General features: G+C 44.4%; 3 protein-coding genes and 1 long non-coding RNA gene across 5 annotated transcripts; 1 reads left to right on the top strand and 3 right to left on the bottom strand.

Moving 5' to 3' along the window:
• Positions 1–241: 241 nt before the first annotated feature.
• Positions 242–4,376, bottom strand: ccdc51 (coiled-coil domain containing 51). 2 transcript variants are annotated; one of them, XM_035152355.2, is made up of 7 exons: positions 4,233–4,376; positions 3,155–3,247; positions 2,838–3,048; positions 2,544–2,681; positions 1,903–2,067; positions 1,491–1,697; positions 242–1,306 (listed from the first exon to the last, which is right to left on the bottom strand). In XM_035152355.2, exons 2-7 carry the CDS (start codon positions 3,157–3,159, stop codon positions 719–721), a joined length of 1,314 nt encoding a protein of 437 aa, XP_035008246.2. In that variant the 5' UTR covers positions 3,160–3,247; positions 4,233–4,376; the 3' UTR covers positions 242–718. The 2 variants fall into 2 exon arrangements, with proteins under 2 accessions (XP_035008246.2, XP_035008247.1); XM_035152356.2 differs by lacking the exons at positions 3,155–3,247; positions 4,233–4,376 and having other exon boundaries at positions 2,489–2,681; positions 2,838–2,979.
• On the top strand, positions 4,362–6,711 carry tma7 (translation machinery associated 7 homolog). The gene is made up of 4 exons (XM_035152359.2): positions 4,362–4,508; positions 5,063–5,118; positions 5,425–5,509; positions 6,200–6,711. The coding sequence occupies exons 1-4, from the start codon at positions 4,493–4,495 to the stop codon at positions 6,232–6,234; spliced, it is 192 nt and encodes a 63-aa protein (XP_035008250.1). The 5' UTR covers positions 4,362–4,492; the 3' UTR covers positions 6,235–6,711.
• Positions 6,712–6,846: 135 nt separating this feature from the next.
• Positions 6,847–9,876, bottom strand: LOC118104996. Its single transcript, XR_004695082.2, has 2 exons — positions 9,815–9,876; positions 6,847–7,932 (listed from the first exon to the last, which is right to left on the bottom strand). It is a non-coding gene; the product is annotated as an uncharacterized LOC118104996 (long non-coding RNA).
• Positions 9,877–12,547: 2,671 nt separating this feature from the next.
• Positions 12,548–14,576, bottom strand: LOC124851570 (NLR family CARD domain-containing protein 3-like; the record flags this gene model as incomplete). Its single annotated transcript, XM_047339426.1, has 1 exon — positions 12,548–14,576. A coding segment is annotated over one exon (1,707 nt), but the record flags the coding sequence as incomplete, so codon positions are not given.
• Between the last annotated feature and the right edge of the window lie 1,158 nt (positions 14,577–15,734).

A 15,734-nucleotide genomic window follows, 5' to 3' on the forward strand; every position in this document is an offset into this window, starting at 1 on the left:
TGTTTTGTGATCTCAATAATCTGAAGAGAATCAGTGAACCGTCACTGTGTGTGTTCTCCATACGTATGAGCACTGAGTTATTTTAACATGGAGAGACGGAAATATGGTCCATCACTCTCAGCCGGTCCAACTCCAGATACAAACACTGAATCCTTACAAGAGGGAATCTGCTTTCAAAGTTCAGGTATACCTAGTGGGGGGGGGGGGTCCAATAGATAATGAGACAAAATAAACAAATACATTTAGAAAATCAAAGACGTCCTGATTCCAGCTTAACAACTGGGAGGATGTGCTTTGTTTTATATCATGAGTCGAAGTGAATTAAACATTTATTGTACAGTGATGGAAAAGAGATGATGAAAACTTATATTGCTCAGTGATCATGTTAAATTCTCTATATATTTTATCTTGATATCACAAAGTATCTGAAAGCAGCTTTAGTGGTTCAGTAGACATCAACCCAAAATACCTGGAACTCGTTCATTAGAGATTACTCAAACACAGACTGTGTATAAAGATGGACGACATGACAGCTTCCAAAATCGGAGGCTTAATATTTGTAAAACAACAGGAAGTGGAGACGTGTCGTCCATCTTTATTTACAGTCCATGCTTCCAACCACATCAATGTTATATTATGATATAATTCAGATTTTATTTCCCCAGTGTCTGATAACGTATCAGTGCACGTGGACATACTCAGTCTGGTGGTATCACGTCTAACCAGCTCCCCTGAGCATCAGGTAGACGGCAGAGATGGTGATGGCGGTGGCGGTGCAAGTAAACACAGCATTATAAATAGTGTTTGTCCTTATTCCTTCTCCCAGCGTCCTCTGGGTCTCCTCAAGACGCCTCGCCGCCGCCGCCGCCTCAGATTCCCACAGGTCCACTCTCTCTTCTCTCTCTGGTCTCTCTACCCGCGGCTCTGGAGCCTGGGTTTCGGCCTGTGGTTTGGCGTCCAGCAGCCCTTTCACCACAGACAATTTGCTCTCAACTCTACCAAGTCCTTGCTCCAGTTGTCCCAGTTGTGGTTGGAGGGACTCGAGCAGGGACTGTGTCCTTTGGCTAAAGATGGTGAGGTCTTTTAAGGCTGAGACAGGCACACTGGGTGGCTCTGGTGCTGGAGCTCTCTGGACTTTGAGGACTGCGCTCCTCGGTGTGAAAGCGTCATTCAAAGTGACCTTGAGGCTGTCAATGAGAGCTCGGAGCTCGTCCCGCTGGGAGCGATGGTTTCCTGCCTGGACTTTGAGAGCGTCTTGCAGACTCTCTGGACCTTTCTGGGCCTCCAGCAGCAGAGTCTTCAGCTCCTACAGATGAAAGAAGTGCAGATGCATCAGCTGAGTGAAGATCAAAGCACACTGAAATCCTGGTGAGGTGCTCGTACAAGGAAAATATACAGCACACGAAACAAAGAGCAAGTGACAAAATCTGTCGACACACATAAAAAAAACTACCAGCTGAGAGACCAAAGCTTTCATTAGCCCTCCTCACCTGCAGGCGGACACGGTTGACATACGTTGATCCCATGACCCCGATCAGGGCTCCCAGCACCGAGCCAATGATGGACCAGTTCTTGGTCCGTTCGGCTCTTGTCCTCTCCTTTTCGTGGCTCCCTCTGACGGCTACTGAAAACAAATTGAACTTCTCCCTCTCCGAACCCTCAGCATTCTCGTACGTTGTCCGGTGACGACGCTCCTCCTGTGGTCAGAAGAGAGAGAGCGAAGGACGGGGGGTATTTTAACAGATGTCTTTGGAATATGCATGATCACTTAGTCGCTTGTAAGATACCACTTATAGAATGAATGTACTCCCACTTCTTCTTCTGACATCAAACTATGTTCATCTTGAACACAGTGAAACCTTAGACAACCTCACAGGAGCATTTTCAGTCACCTGAACTAACCTGCAGCAGTTTGTGCTCCAGCGTCGCCAGCTCCAGGTAATGAGCCTCCTCCCTGGACACTCGGTCCAGCCGGTCCCGGACCTCCTTCAGCCTGACCTGCAGGGCCTCCAGGCTGGCATGTGCCTCCCGCACCATCCCCCTGGCCACCATGAACGCTGCCTCGGCCTAGAAGAAACACATACAACCTAAGACATGTAAAGATTGGTGGAGATCCCCTCTACAAATTGCATCATACACATGCTGAAGAATAAAATCACTCTAAAAATCACCCTGTATTCACAGCACCTGACTTTTCTTTGAGATTGAGACACACACACACCTTGTCTGAATCAGGCTTAAAAAAGGGACAATGCATAAGAATTCAACACCTGTCAAATTCATATTCCAAACAAATAAGGGGCAGCAAATAAACAGAAAGCCAGGTGTGTCCCCCTGTCATCAGAAACATGGAGCCTCCCTCTTTGGTCCCTTCTGTTTCGAAGAGGTGATGATTCATGGTCGTTTTGGAGGCTCCAGATTGTGATGTTGTTAAATTGTAATGAGTTATACTTAGAGCTGTGTCCCATATTTGAGCTAACCCATTTACATGAGAGTGGGTGAACTGAGCTTGAGGGTTGAGGTGCATCTTGCTGTCTGCTGACCTCAGTGACGTTGGTCTGAGCCTCCCGGACCTCGTTGAGCCCGACAAACTCCTCGTACCTCTCCCACCAGTAGTTGACTGAGGCAGTGGCCGTTTGAGCCGACCTCTGACCCCACTGTCGCCCCAGCTCACCTGCATACTGGAGGAGGGGGAGAAAGCTGTGTTTCAGGTTGGTTCTGTGTTTCTTTGCAGTAGTAGATGATTGTTATTTTTAAATACAGTTTGAATAATTCATATTGGCAGTGAGGTCTAGGATTTGGAAAGTTTGTATGAAAAGGGAAAGTACTTCCTGTACCTGTAGGGCAGCCAGGGCCCGCTCCTTCACCACCTCAGCTCCACCCTTCCCCTCAGGAGGTGCAGGGTTAGGGGGTGGTGGGGAGGTTGGCTCATGATGAGCACTGTAGGTTCGGACTAAAGTAGTTCTGCCACACAGAGATCCAGAGAGGGAGAGGCGGGACAGGCAGCACGAGCCATGAGCCCAGCGACAGAGCTGTGCTCCTCTGTACCTGAGGCAGTAAGGATAATGTTAATCATTAAGTTCTTCTGTTTGTACATAGAAGCAGCCATTAAGCTCATGTCTGCCCTGTACACGACTAAATTATATAGAAGTACCTCATGGAGAAGAGCAGCAGTCAGAGGAGCAGCTGGAAATCTGTCAGTGCTTCGCACTCAATGCAGCTACAGAGTTCAAACTGGAACAGGCACCTGTGAGAACAAAGAAACAATTGGATGATTGATAAACTACAAACTGTTCATGTCGCTGTTGTGTCAGATCTCACGACTGAACAGGGTCCAGCCTCTTAAAACATTATTATCTTATCTTATTTAGATTTCAAAAGTTTTGGGTCAGTAAAATAGACAATACTGATTATTCATCAGATTTCCCCTGCCATGCTATTTTAACTTTTTGTCAAAACAATAAATGACGTTGCAGCTGAATACAATGTCATACAAATAATGTGCTTTAATGTCTTTTGATTTCAATAACAGTAATTGCTACCAACAGCGTTCTTATTAACACCTAATTCAAAGAAGTGTATCGTTGAACTGAAGCTTTGTTTTGAAAATCCCAACCCAGAGATGACACTGAGAAGATCAAAACAGCACGAGGAAGAATAAACGACCCCGCTGACAAAATCAATCAAACTTTAAAATAGACAAAACAAATAGAAATGCAATCAGTGAGATACCGTTACATTAATTTAAAGGCTATAAACTATTTAAAAACAGGACAAGAAATGAAAGTGAATGAAATGGGATGAAAACACAAACTCATAATGTTCACAGACAGATAGAAAAATGTGACATATTAATACTTGCATCTAAAATATATTTGTTAATTAAATAACACAACTGATCCCAAGCACAATGTGACAACTGAACTAAAGTGTACGACCTACAAACAGCGGAATGACACACACGTCTCTAGACACTGTGTCCTCACCATTGAACATTACAATTCGTGCCTCGTGATATTATTAAATGAACAATCAGACTATAGAATAGTGATGTTCACAAGGTGTTTATCTTATTACAATACGTGTTCTCTCCAGATCTCTGCCCTTGCCCTTGCTTCATCCCCAACTAGCCAGTTAGCACCACGCTGCTAACAGCTAAAGAGGCTTTTTCCGGCGTAAACCTCCCGTGTCGTGGTTTCACAAATCCAACGCGGCATTAAAAATGAACGTACCTGCTTCCGCCGACGTTGTCACCGCGCACATGACACTCGGACACGGTTGCGTTGTGGCTAACTGGTTAGCATCTCCGAATGGGAAACGAAACAGCAGCCGGGCGAGATTTCCGATCAGGCGCGCCACAAGTCATTCTGCTTCCGGTTCGGGGGCCACTGGGGTCCTGACAGCGCGGATTAGAGCGACAGCGTCTTCATCCGGTCGCGACACAGACACTCGTCCATTTCTTCCCTCTCGTCGAGTGCAGCCCGGTAGAAACATGTCTGGCAGAGAAGGTGAGGTGTTGCTTCACACGAGGCTCGGTTTAGACTCAACGGAACATGTACACCATTGGGTTTTCTTTTTAACGGTGTAATGCAACTCAGCGGGGCGTGCTACACTGGCGGCTGCAGCTAGCTGTTAGCCGCTAGCTAGCCCGAAAGCGTGACGCTGAGAATCATCTTTTTCACGTATTAAAAAAAAAAACCAAAAACCCTCCGCGTTAACAATTTGTGCTGCCGGTTAATATTCAAACACACCAGATGCTGTGTCCAGTGAGTGGCTCGTGAACCCTGCGCTGTCTTCTGAGGGAGATGCGCAGCGTGACATGTCGTTTAGATAAATTAGCCAATCAAAATCGACGTCATTTTTTTTTTAGCAGCTTGACTTACCGACAGCTATAATAACCGTATGTTCTAATACAACTGACATGATCTCATCGATGTGCACCAATGACGTCGAACGATAACGTGCTCTCGATGTGCATGGCATTGGAAGTCCACGCCGTCAGTGTTTTTAAGATGTTGTTATTTCCAGATTGTGCGCTAACATTCACTCATTGTGTCCTCAGGAGGCAAGAAGAAACCACTGAAGGCCCCAAAGAAACAGTCCAAGGAAATGGACGAAGTGAGTTTTCCTCTCGGGCTAAACTGTCGCTCCATGACGATTGTACATGATGAATAATATACACAGTACTTGTATTGTTTACAATTTGCCAGGAACGATTATAGAAAGCCCCCACTTGTTCACAAAGCTCCGTCTAGTGTCCGTTGGATATGTGTTTCAGGAAGATGATGATGATGAAGCTGTTTTTGTGTATTTTTTTATTATTAACTAATGGTTAAAAACTGACTGTTAGTTGTAACCCAGATATAAGAGCGACATGGGACAGGCGTGAAGTCAGAGGATTGTAAGCTTGCGTTGTGTCTGCAGGAGGATGTCGCCTACAAGCAGAAGCAGAAGGAAGACCAGAAGGCTTTGGATGCACTGAAGGTCAAAGCTGCAAAAGGAAATTTAGGTAAGAGCTAGTTAGTTAGAGGTAGATGAGAAACGGTGTCATTATAGCTCCTTTAAGTTGTTTGCATGAACACACAGTGGAGAGAAGAACCATAACAACCTGATCTAAACATATGATCTGAACACCGTGTCACATGGTCATTTATACGTGGTATCAGGCACACGAACAAATTGGAAGCAACCCACCCTCATAAAACATAAAACTTCCAAATGATCATGATATAATTATCAATATTGTCTTAATCAATCATGTTAGTTTATTCTCAACACGGTGCTGTGGTTGACTCATAAACCAGCTCCTGATTTCCCTTGTTGGAGCAGCACTGCAGAACTAGAGGGTAGAGATGCTTCCTGATGTATTGAAAGCGTCTCAGTCTGATATGTGTAGTTTCTTTTTTTTAATTTTCTTTCAATGTGACTTTGCTGAAGCAAGAACCTCAAGAACAAGAGAGTTGTAAATTGTATAAATACTCATGGTCTGGACTGTAATGTGAATGTTTTGATTATTTAAACCTCACATGTAATGGATCATATGAACTCCCAGGAAGTTCAAATTCCATGTATAGTCTTTGTCTTTTAGACACACAAACACATTCATTCACCTATTTGATATTAAAACATGGCTCTACTTGACCACAGGAATAACTGGTCAGATTGGAGGTTTTGTTAACTTTCCCTTTTTCCCCTCCAGGTGGCAGCGGAATCAAGAAATCGGGCAAGAAGTAAAATCTGAACGTGACGGTGATGTTCATTTCCCCCCCCGGCCTCGCTTCCTGCGTCTGCGGCGTTTGAATGCTTGCTGAAAGACTCTGTTCTCTGTTAAACATGAACCCTGTCAAACTCAAAACTGGCCTTGGTGTTAAGCTGCTCCAGTGGAAATGTGTAGAAAAAGAGTCATAATTTTGAGGATATCGGGGACGGGAATATCTGTTGCCAATCTGGCCTGGTACACGCATCATGACACCCTACTATCGTGAAATTAGATGTTCCACACTGTGATATTTGTTGTTGAAAACACTTCCCTCAGTCATACACACTGACCCAAAACCTGCAAATGCAGTTTAGAAGTGGACATCTTAACAAATTCTGATCTCCGCTGCATCTTGTTTTGTCTCCAAGTTAAACTCAAATCACCCTCTTATTTCTTCAGTTTTTTTGTTTTGTTTTTTTAACAGGGAGATACCAATAAAGTTTTTGTAATTACTTCTTGTTTTTTAAGTTCTTTTGTCAGTTGTAAATAATCCTTCTCCAATCTCAACCATCACAATGTGAGTAAAGTAACAGCAGCAAGGACAAATTTCTGTTTAAACTGAAGTGATGATCTCATGAAATCAATAATTGGCAATCAAATAATTTTATTTTTTTCCATAAAAGCAGTGACACGTTATGAGCTAGTACAACAGATTCTATTGACCACAATTTAATAACCTTGGATTTCTCATCAGAATATAGGCCATTAATAAAAAACTCATTTTCTAGATGTCTACCTGATAGTGCTGTAACTAAATTTAAGGAAATAATTCCAATTACATTTAAACCCATATTATCCCTCGATATAACCAACGAATTCTTTAAGAACCCGAGCTCCACTGAGATTGACTATCTTGTCGATAGCTCAGTAAAGTCATTACGATTTACATTAGACTCCACAGCGCCTCTAAAGAAGAAGCATGTAGAACATAGTAAATTAGCTCCCTGGTATAATTCCAACACACATGAATTAAAACAAGCGTCAAGAAAACTAAAGGAAGTGGCGCTCCATCAACTGTGCTGAAAATCACCTAGCCTGGAAAAATAGTGTTAATGTTAATAAGAAGGCTCCACAAAGCAAGAGCTGCCTACTAATCCACATTAATATAAGAAAATAAAAACAACCCCAGGTTTCTCTTCAGCTCTGTAGCTGACAGAGTCACACCTCCACCCAACCCAGTATCCCTCCATCCCTGAATAACAATATCTTTAATGATAAAATTCTAACAATTATAAATAATATCAACCACCATCTGCCCCCAGTCGGCACTAATACACCATCAAGAATAGAAATATCAGAAACAGCTGAGAATCTTATCAATTATTTAGACAACTTCTCTCTGATCAGCCTTGATCAGAGTGTTTATATATTCTGCTTGTGTTGTGTCATTTCAATAAACACATTCCTCATGGCGATAAACACAATCGGGGCAAGAAGGTTGCTGGTTTGAATCCGGTTCAGATGGGGTCTTCCTGTGTGGAGGCTGCACGTTCTCCCCGTGTTTTAAACAGGTGCTCCGGCTTCATCTCACAAACACATGCAGATTAGGGGTTGTGTAGATTGGAGACTACACACAAGCTGCTGCTGCTTCAGCCTCTGGATCCTCAGGACACAGCTCAGCCTCCGTCCACACACACTGTCCTCTTCACACTCTCCTTCACAAAGATCACAATCTGTTGAGAGAAGAAGACATCAGTGTTTACAGAGACTCACTTCATCAGCTGAGAGTCAGTGATGCAGCACATCCAGTAGAAAGAGCAGCAGGGACTTCAGTCCTGTTCAGAGGTGGAGCAGCTTCCTCTCTGCTTCATGTTCACGTGTTGGAATGAACACGCTAAGAGCTAAGTGTGTTTCCTCTGCATGTCAAAGTGCAGAGTGGACACCTGAGAGGTGGATTTACTGCTGTTACAGGTGAAGCCATGTTTCACTGTGTGTTGATGAACATCTGCTTCTGACAAACTGGGACCAGATGAGACAGATGGACCTCAGCAGAGGTTCTGCTCTGTATAAAGAGCTCCTGGTTACCATGGTGATGAGGAGAGGCTTCAGTCACACTGATCTCAGAGCTGTGACAAAGATCCACCTGATCAGTTCTTCACTGACGAAGTGAGAGATCAAACTGTCTCAGATCAGATGAAGACGACCCCGTCTCTGTTCATCGTGTGAGGCTGTCAGCTGTGGTCCAGCTTCATTTCCTGTTCACATGAAAACAACAACGACTGTCGTCTTCACGTCAACTCAATCAAATGATCCCAAGCAGCTTGTGGCTCGTCTGATTGGACGACTGTTGTCTCTCTGTGTCTCTGTCCAATCCTGACGTCTGTCCTCATTCTCCTCTCACAGCTTCACTGAGGAAACACTGAGGCCTGAACTACGAAGCCACTTCAACATGTCCAGGAGATCTTTCTGAGATCCAGCTCAACTTAACCTGACAAACACAGTCAGGCTAAGTGGTCACATGACGCTGGTTATCAACTCGTTAAGTTAACTCAGGTTTTCCTCATCGAGATCTGAGCGTGCACATGAAAGGGGCGGGGTTTACTGTGTGTGACCAATCACAGACATGGACAGTTTGACTGACAGCAGAGCCTCATATTTCACAACCAGGATCAAACTGTTCTATCATAAAAATCAGAGGAGAACAAACACATGATCCAGAATAAAATAAACTCAGTCACAGCTGCTAAATGCAGGAAGAACAGCTGCTAAAACATCTGGGATTGTGTCAACGTGTAAGTTACAGCGCCCCCTGGTGGCATTTGGAAGAAAATATATTACGTGACCACGACATAATAACGTGAGTGAACGAGATAAATAACTCGAAGCCACGAGATCTGAATCTGTTGTTTACTAACAAGACGAGTGGAAGAGAAGAAGATTCTTGATGAGAAACGTTTGAATCCCAGGATGTGGCACACACTGTCTCACTGACTCTGAGGACACACACTGTCTCACTGTCTCTGAGGACACACACTGTCTCACTGACTCTGAGGACACACACTGTCTCACTGACTCTGAGGACACATACTGTCTCACTGACTGAGGACACACACTGACTCTGAGGACACACACTGTGGTGAAACCTCTGACATCACTACTCAATAGAAACACATGGACCTATCTTCAGGAAGCTGACTGAGTGCATCTGGTGTTTTGGTGACAGGATGAGTCTGGAGAGATTGAGATGTTCTGGGTGAGTTAGAGATCAACTGAACCAACCAGACGTTGATTTAAACTTCCCTTATCCTTCCCTTTAAGGAGAGTGTGCACCACACAACAGTGTAGAGTCACTGTGGTCAGTGGGCGGAGCTTTTATACGGGTTGATCTCCAACTTAACCTGGAGCAGGTTAGCCGTTCATCAGAAGTTACCATGGTGATCTACCTCGTTAAGAAGTGGACGAGCTTCGTAGGACTGAAAAAACTAAACCTGAAGTTAACCTGATAACCACAAATCCTGCTTGGTAGCACAGACCCTGGATCTGTACTGTGATACTGACTGTGTTTAGTAAAATACTGATGAAAGCAGCGTAGACTGACTCCAACCATCTACTGACCTCACAGTCTCCAGTCGACAGGTTGGACTCTGCTGTAGATCAAGCAGCTCCTTCACTCCTGAGTCCTGCAGGTCGTTTCCCCTCAGATCCAGTTTTCTCAGATGAGAGGGGTTTGACCTCAGAGCTGAAGCCAGAGAAGAACAGCTGATCTCTGACAGTCTGCAGTGATCCAACCTGGATAAAGAATAAAACTTAACTGTAAATTAAACTGAGTTCATGTGTGAAAATAACAAACAAATATCCATGTCAGCACAGACTCATAACATGGAAGATAAATATGAAATCAGACATGTTGGACTAAAAACGAGTCCTGATTCAGTAAAAATAGATTATTTGGACCCGGTCTCTGTCCTGCAGATCAGTTTAGGAAATCCAGAACTAAACTCAGTGTTTTAACAAGTAGCTGAATATTTAAAATGTCACAGATTAATTAATGAATGGATTCAAGTTATGTATGAAGAGGAATTATGTTAAATTAGAATTAGAGGAGATAAATTGTGTTTAAATGCTGTTTTATAGATATGAGATCTACAAAAGTCAGTCAGTGAACTGACCTCAGAGTCTCCAGTCGACAGGTTGGACTCTGTAGAAAACCACACAGCTCCTTCACTCCTGAGTCCTGCAGGTCGTTGTTGTCAGTCAGATCCAGTTCTCTCAGATGAGAGGGGTTTGACCTCAGAGCTGAAGCCAGAGAAGAACAGCTGATCTCTGACAGACAGCAGCTCCTAAACCTGGATAAAGAAATATGAATATTTGAATGTGTCCTCCTGTTGTTGTGGATCGTCATCATGTCAACACAGACTCTCAACATGCTGCTGACCTCAGTCCAGTCTGTGACCTGAAGATAAATATCAGATCAGACATGTTGGACCATTGTTTCATTTATCAGCTTCCTCTCTGTGTTTGGTCACTGAGCAGGTTTGTGTAATTAAACACTGTTTAAAGTAGGGATGGCTCCTGACAGTCACTTCCTGTTTGTTTCTATACTTATCAACTGTCCAACGTGTTTCAATAAGAATGTGTCTTATTTTGAAAACCTGAGGAGGACGAGTGCTCGGCCTCAGTCCACATGTTATTTACTGACACTTTCTTAGTGATCAGGAGCAGGTGAGTGCAGGTGAATGGAGTTGATGAGGTGGACGTGACTGACAGGCTGGGTGAGTGACAGATGACTGAGGGACAGTGAGCAGAGCAGAACTGAGACAATTCAAATAAATAATGACCGAATAAGAAAGAAAGTCTGAAAAGTGAACAAGGATTTAAGGACCTCAGAGTCTCCAGTTGACAGTTTGGACTCTCCAGTCCAGAACACAGCAGCTTCACTGCTGAATCCTGCAGCTCGTTGTCACTCAGATCCAGTTTTCTCAGATGTGAGGGATTTGACCTCAGAGCTGAAGCCAGAGAAGAACAGCTGATCTCTGACAGTCTGCAGCTCTTCAACCTGGATAAAGAAATATGAATATTAGAATGTGTCCTCCTGTTGTTGTGGATCGTCATCATGTCAACACAGACTCTCAACATGCTGCTGACCTCAGTCTAGTTTGTGACCTGAAGATAAATATCAGACATGTTGGACCATTGTTTAATTTATCACCTTCTTCTCTGTGTTTGGTCACTGAGCAGGTTTGTGTAATTAAACACTGTTTAAAGTAGGGATGGCTCCTGACAGTCACTTCCTGTTTGTTTCTATACTTATCAACTGTCCAACGTGTTTCAATAAGAATGTGTCTTATTTTGAAAACCTGAGGAGGACGAGTGCTCGGCCTCAGTCCACATGTTATTTACTGACACTTTCTTAGTGATCAGGAGCAGGTGAGTGCAGGTGAATGGAGTTGATGAGGTGGACGTGACTGACAGGCTGGGTGAGTGACAGATGACTGAGGGACAGTGAGCAGAGCAGAACTGAGACAATTCAAATAAATAATGACCGAATAAGAAAGAAAGTTGGAAAAGTGAACAAGGATTTAAGGACCTCAGAGTCTCCAGTCGACAGTTTGGACTCTCCAGTCCAGAACACAGCAGCTTCACTCCTGACTCCTTCAGGTCGTTGAAACTCAGATCCAGTTCTCTCAGATGTGAGGGGTCTGACTTCAGAGCTGAGGCCACGACTTCACACTGAGTCTCTGAGAGTCCACATCCACGGAGTCTGTAATTAAAGAAAATATCAAATCTGTGAGAATTAAATCAGAGCCTCAAGAGAATCCTTTCAAATTTGGTACAATTCATTCAGACTAACAGAGGAACTCATTAGATTCAGGTGGTCAGAGGTCAAAGGACAAGGTCACAAAACATGTTCATGGCCTCTTGAACATAATATCTCAAGTCTGTCTTTAGGGGATTTCTTCACATTTTGACTCAAAGATAAACTGATTAGGTTTCAGTGGTCAAAGGTCAAAGGTTACAGTGACCTCATTATTGTGAATGCAACATGTCAGGAACCTGGAGGGACGGACACTGCACTGGTTGGTGGTGGCGTACAAACGCAGGCTGGGAATTCTAGTTTGACAAGAAAGAAGAATAAACTATATTTCCTGCTTCTTCAGTTTAAAGGAACAGTCAGTGATTCTAATCCAAAACACTTATTCAGTGATCGTCTCCTCACACTGTGCTAGCTGTTTGCTCATATATATATATATATATATGTGAATATATATATATATATATATATATATATATATATATAATATATATATATATATATATATATATATATATATATGAATATATACAGTATATACAATAATCTCCCTTGCACCCCACATGGTCGTATGTCTGAACCCTCAAACTCCAGCACAGTGATCACATTGGATTTCACTCTCCACATCTGATCTAGTTGTTCCCATATGTACATCTTTGGGTTTGAGGAGGAAGCTGGAGAACCCAGAGAAAACCCTGCAGACACAAGGAGAACCTCCTCCTCACAGAAAGGCTGCACTAACAGTGTTGACCATTGCAACACCATGCTGTCCAGAACAATGAGAATCATTTAACACTGAGTGTATTTGAAGAACGACTCATCTACACTGATTGAACATGTTACTGATCATGTCTGGACTCACAGAGCCTTCCTGCAGTTCCTCACAGCTGGGATCAGTCTCCGTCGACCCTGGTCTGATGTGTTGAACTTCTCCAGGTCCAACTCATCCAGAACCTCCTCTGACATCTGCAGCATGTAGGCCAGAGCTGAGCAGTGGATGACAGAGAGTTTCTCCTCTGATTTGTTCTCTGACGTCAGGAACTGTTGCATCTGCTGATGAACTGAGTGGTCGTTCATCTCAGTCAGACAGTGGAAGATGTTGATGCTTCTGTCAGGAGAAATATTAACACTGTCCATCTCCTTCAGGTTGTTGATGACTCTCTGGATGATCTCTGGATTGTTCCCTGTCAGACCCAGGAGGCCTCCTAAGACTCTCTGGTTGGACTCCAGACTGAGGCCGTGAAGGAAGCGGACAAACAGGTCCAGATGACCATTTGTACTGGTGAGGGATTTCTCCATGGTTCTCTTCAGGAGGTCATCAAGGGAGACTTTACTCCATGTGTTCCTATATGTTCCCAAGAAGTTGTTGAGTTCTTCTGTGTTCCTCTTGGTGTAACAGTGGAACATGTAGACTGCAGCCAGGAACTCCTGAACGCTCAGATGAACAAAGCAGTAGACTGATTTCTGGAAGATCACACACTCTCTTCTGAAGATCTCAGTACAAACTCCTGAGTACACCGAGGCCTCTGGGACATTAAGACCACACCGCTCCAGGTCTTCTTGGTAGAACATGATGTTTCCTTCCCTCAGATGTTTAAGCGCCAGCCTCCCCAGCTTCAGGAGAACGTCCCTGTCAGCCTCCGTCAGCTGCTGTGGAGTCGTCTCATGTCCCTCACCGTACTTGTTGTTCTTCCTCTTTGTCTGAACCAGCAGGAAGTGTGAGTACAGGTCAGTCAGGGTCTTGGGCAGCTCTCCTCTCTGGTCTGTGGTCAACATGTGCTCCAGAACTGTAGCACTGATCCAGCAGAAGACTGGGATTTGACACATGATGTGGAGGCTCCTGGACGTCTTGATGTGTGAGATGATTCTGCTGCACAGCTCTTCATCACTGAATCTCCTCCTGAAGTACTCCTCCTTCTGGGCGTCAGTGAAGCCTCGTACTTCTGTGACCCTGTCAACACATGTAGGAGGGATCTGATTGGCCGCCGCAGGTCTGGAGGTTATCCAGACGAGAGCCGAGGGAAGCAGATTCCCCTGGATGAGGTTTGTCAGCAGCACGTTGACTGATGACCTCTGTGTGACTGACACAACCTTCCTGTGGTTGAAGTCCAGAGAAAGTCTGCTTTCATCCAGGCCGTCAAAGATGAACAAAGGTTTACAGACAGCGAGCGTCTCTGCCGTGAGCTTCTGTAACGCTGGATGGAAAACACGGAGCAGCGTGAGAAGACTGTGCTGCTGGTCTTTCACCAGGTTCAGCTCCCTGAACGAAAGCACAGTCAGCAGACCCACATCTTGGTTTTTAAACCTCTCTGCCCAGTCCAGAGTGAACTTCTGCACCGAGAAGGTTTTTCCAACGCCAGCGACGCCGTTGGTCAGGACGACTCTGATGCTGCTCTGCTGGTCAGTTGAGGCTTTAAAGATGTCGTGGCACTTGATGGGAGTGTCGTGGAGGCTCTTCATCTTGGAAGCCGTCTCAAGCTGCCTCACCTCATGTTGAGTATTAACCTCTTCACTCTGTCCCTCTGTGATGTAGAGCTCAGTGTAGATCCTGTTGAGGAGGGTTCTACTTCCTGTTTCATCAGTTCCTTCAGTCACATGTTCACATCTCCTCCTCAGACTGAGCTTATGTTCATCTAAAACCTCCTGCAGACCACGATCTGCTGAAAGACAAGAAACAATGTCAGAGACAGAGAATCTGAGAATCTGCTGATTGTTTTCATCAGATACAGAAAAACTACAGAAAATAAAAGCTTTTTAACTCTGTGGTTTTATAACGATGTTAAATGTTGATGCTGTATGAAGGAACAAAATAAAACAACATGTGCTGATGTCAGAAGTGAAGACATCAGCAGACACATGTACAGTGCTGCTCTGACCGGCTGTCTGAGCTCCAGCTCCTGTTCGGGATCTTTTTCCACACTGGGGACAGGAGGAGTCTCCGGAAGAACCAGACTGGTCCCAGTATGAGGTGATGCACTGTCTGCAGAACCAGTGTCCACAGCTGGTGGAGACTGGATCCTTCAGGACGTCCTGACACGAAGCACAGCAGGACGACTGCTCCTCCTCAGAAACATGACTCCTCTTCCTCTCTCTGTGAAGACATTTCCTGGTAACTCACATGTCACAGTCACAGGTTGTCATTACTTCTGTCAAGGAGGTTTTGTTTTCACCCAGTATGTTTCTGTGTTGGTTGGTTCGTTAGTGGGATTATAAAAAACAACAGATTACCAGTAAACTTGGTGGAAGGTTGTGGTTTGTGAACCAGATCGGGGGGGGTCCTCTTTCACAGACACGTTCAGAGGACTGATGTTTACCAGTGTGTGGAATTTGGTGCAGATCCAAATAAAAATGAGTCTCTAGTGAATTCCAAAGTGGTTTCATAAGGAGCGTGTTGGTTCTTGGTGGAGGTCTGAGCTCTTTGAGTGATTCTGAGAAATTAGTCACCAACTTCAATGAAGCTGTGTCCTAATGCAGGGGCCACACTAGAGGAAACTAAATCCTCTTCAGAGCAGTTCACAGTAGAAACAGTCTCTTACTCTGTGTGTGAGGGTCCAGGTTCAGGACTGAAGTTTGGAGGCTCTCCTTTGGACTGGTCACTCTTCAGAGACACACAGCTGGACCCTGGAGACTCTGCTCTCAGTCTGTGGTCCTGACCTCTGCAAACACAAACATGTTTTTATTCAGAACACATCATTCACTGGTTCATTCTCTGAGGATTCAGTT

This window comes from Hippoglossus stenolepis, chromosome 3 (genome assembly GCF_022539355.2).
Source record: "Hippoglossus stenolepis isolate QCI-W04-F060 chromosome 3, HSTE1.2, whole genome shotgun sequence".
Classification (NCBI taxonomy): Eukaryota; Metazoa; Chordata; class Actinopteri; order Pleuronectiformes; family Pleuronectidae; genus Hippoglossus; species Hippoglossus stenolepis.

Coding starts and splice junctions, on each gene's coding strand:
- ccdc51 (XM_035152355.2), bottom strand. Junction 1,698..1,902: donor TGGAGCACAAACTGCTGCAG/GTTAGTTCAGGT, acceptor TTCTGACCACAG/GAGGAGCGTCGTCACCGGAC. Junction 1,307..1,490: donor TCAACCGTGTCCGCCTGCAG/GTGAGGAGGGCT, acceptor TTTCATCTGTAG/GAGCTGAAGACTCTGCTGCT.
- tma7 (XM_035152359.2), top strand. Junction 5,119..5,424: donor AGTCCAAGGAAATGGACGAA/GTGAGTTTTCCT, acceptor TTGTGTCTGCAG/GAGGATGTCGCCTACAAGCA. Junction 5,510..6,199: donor AGCTGCAAAAGGAAATTTAG/GTAAGAGCTAGT, acceptor TTTCCCCTCCAG/GTGGCAGCGGAATCAAGAAA.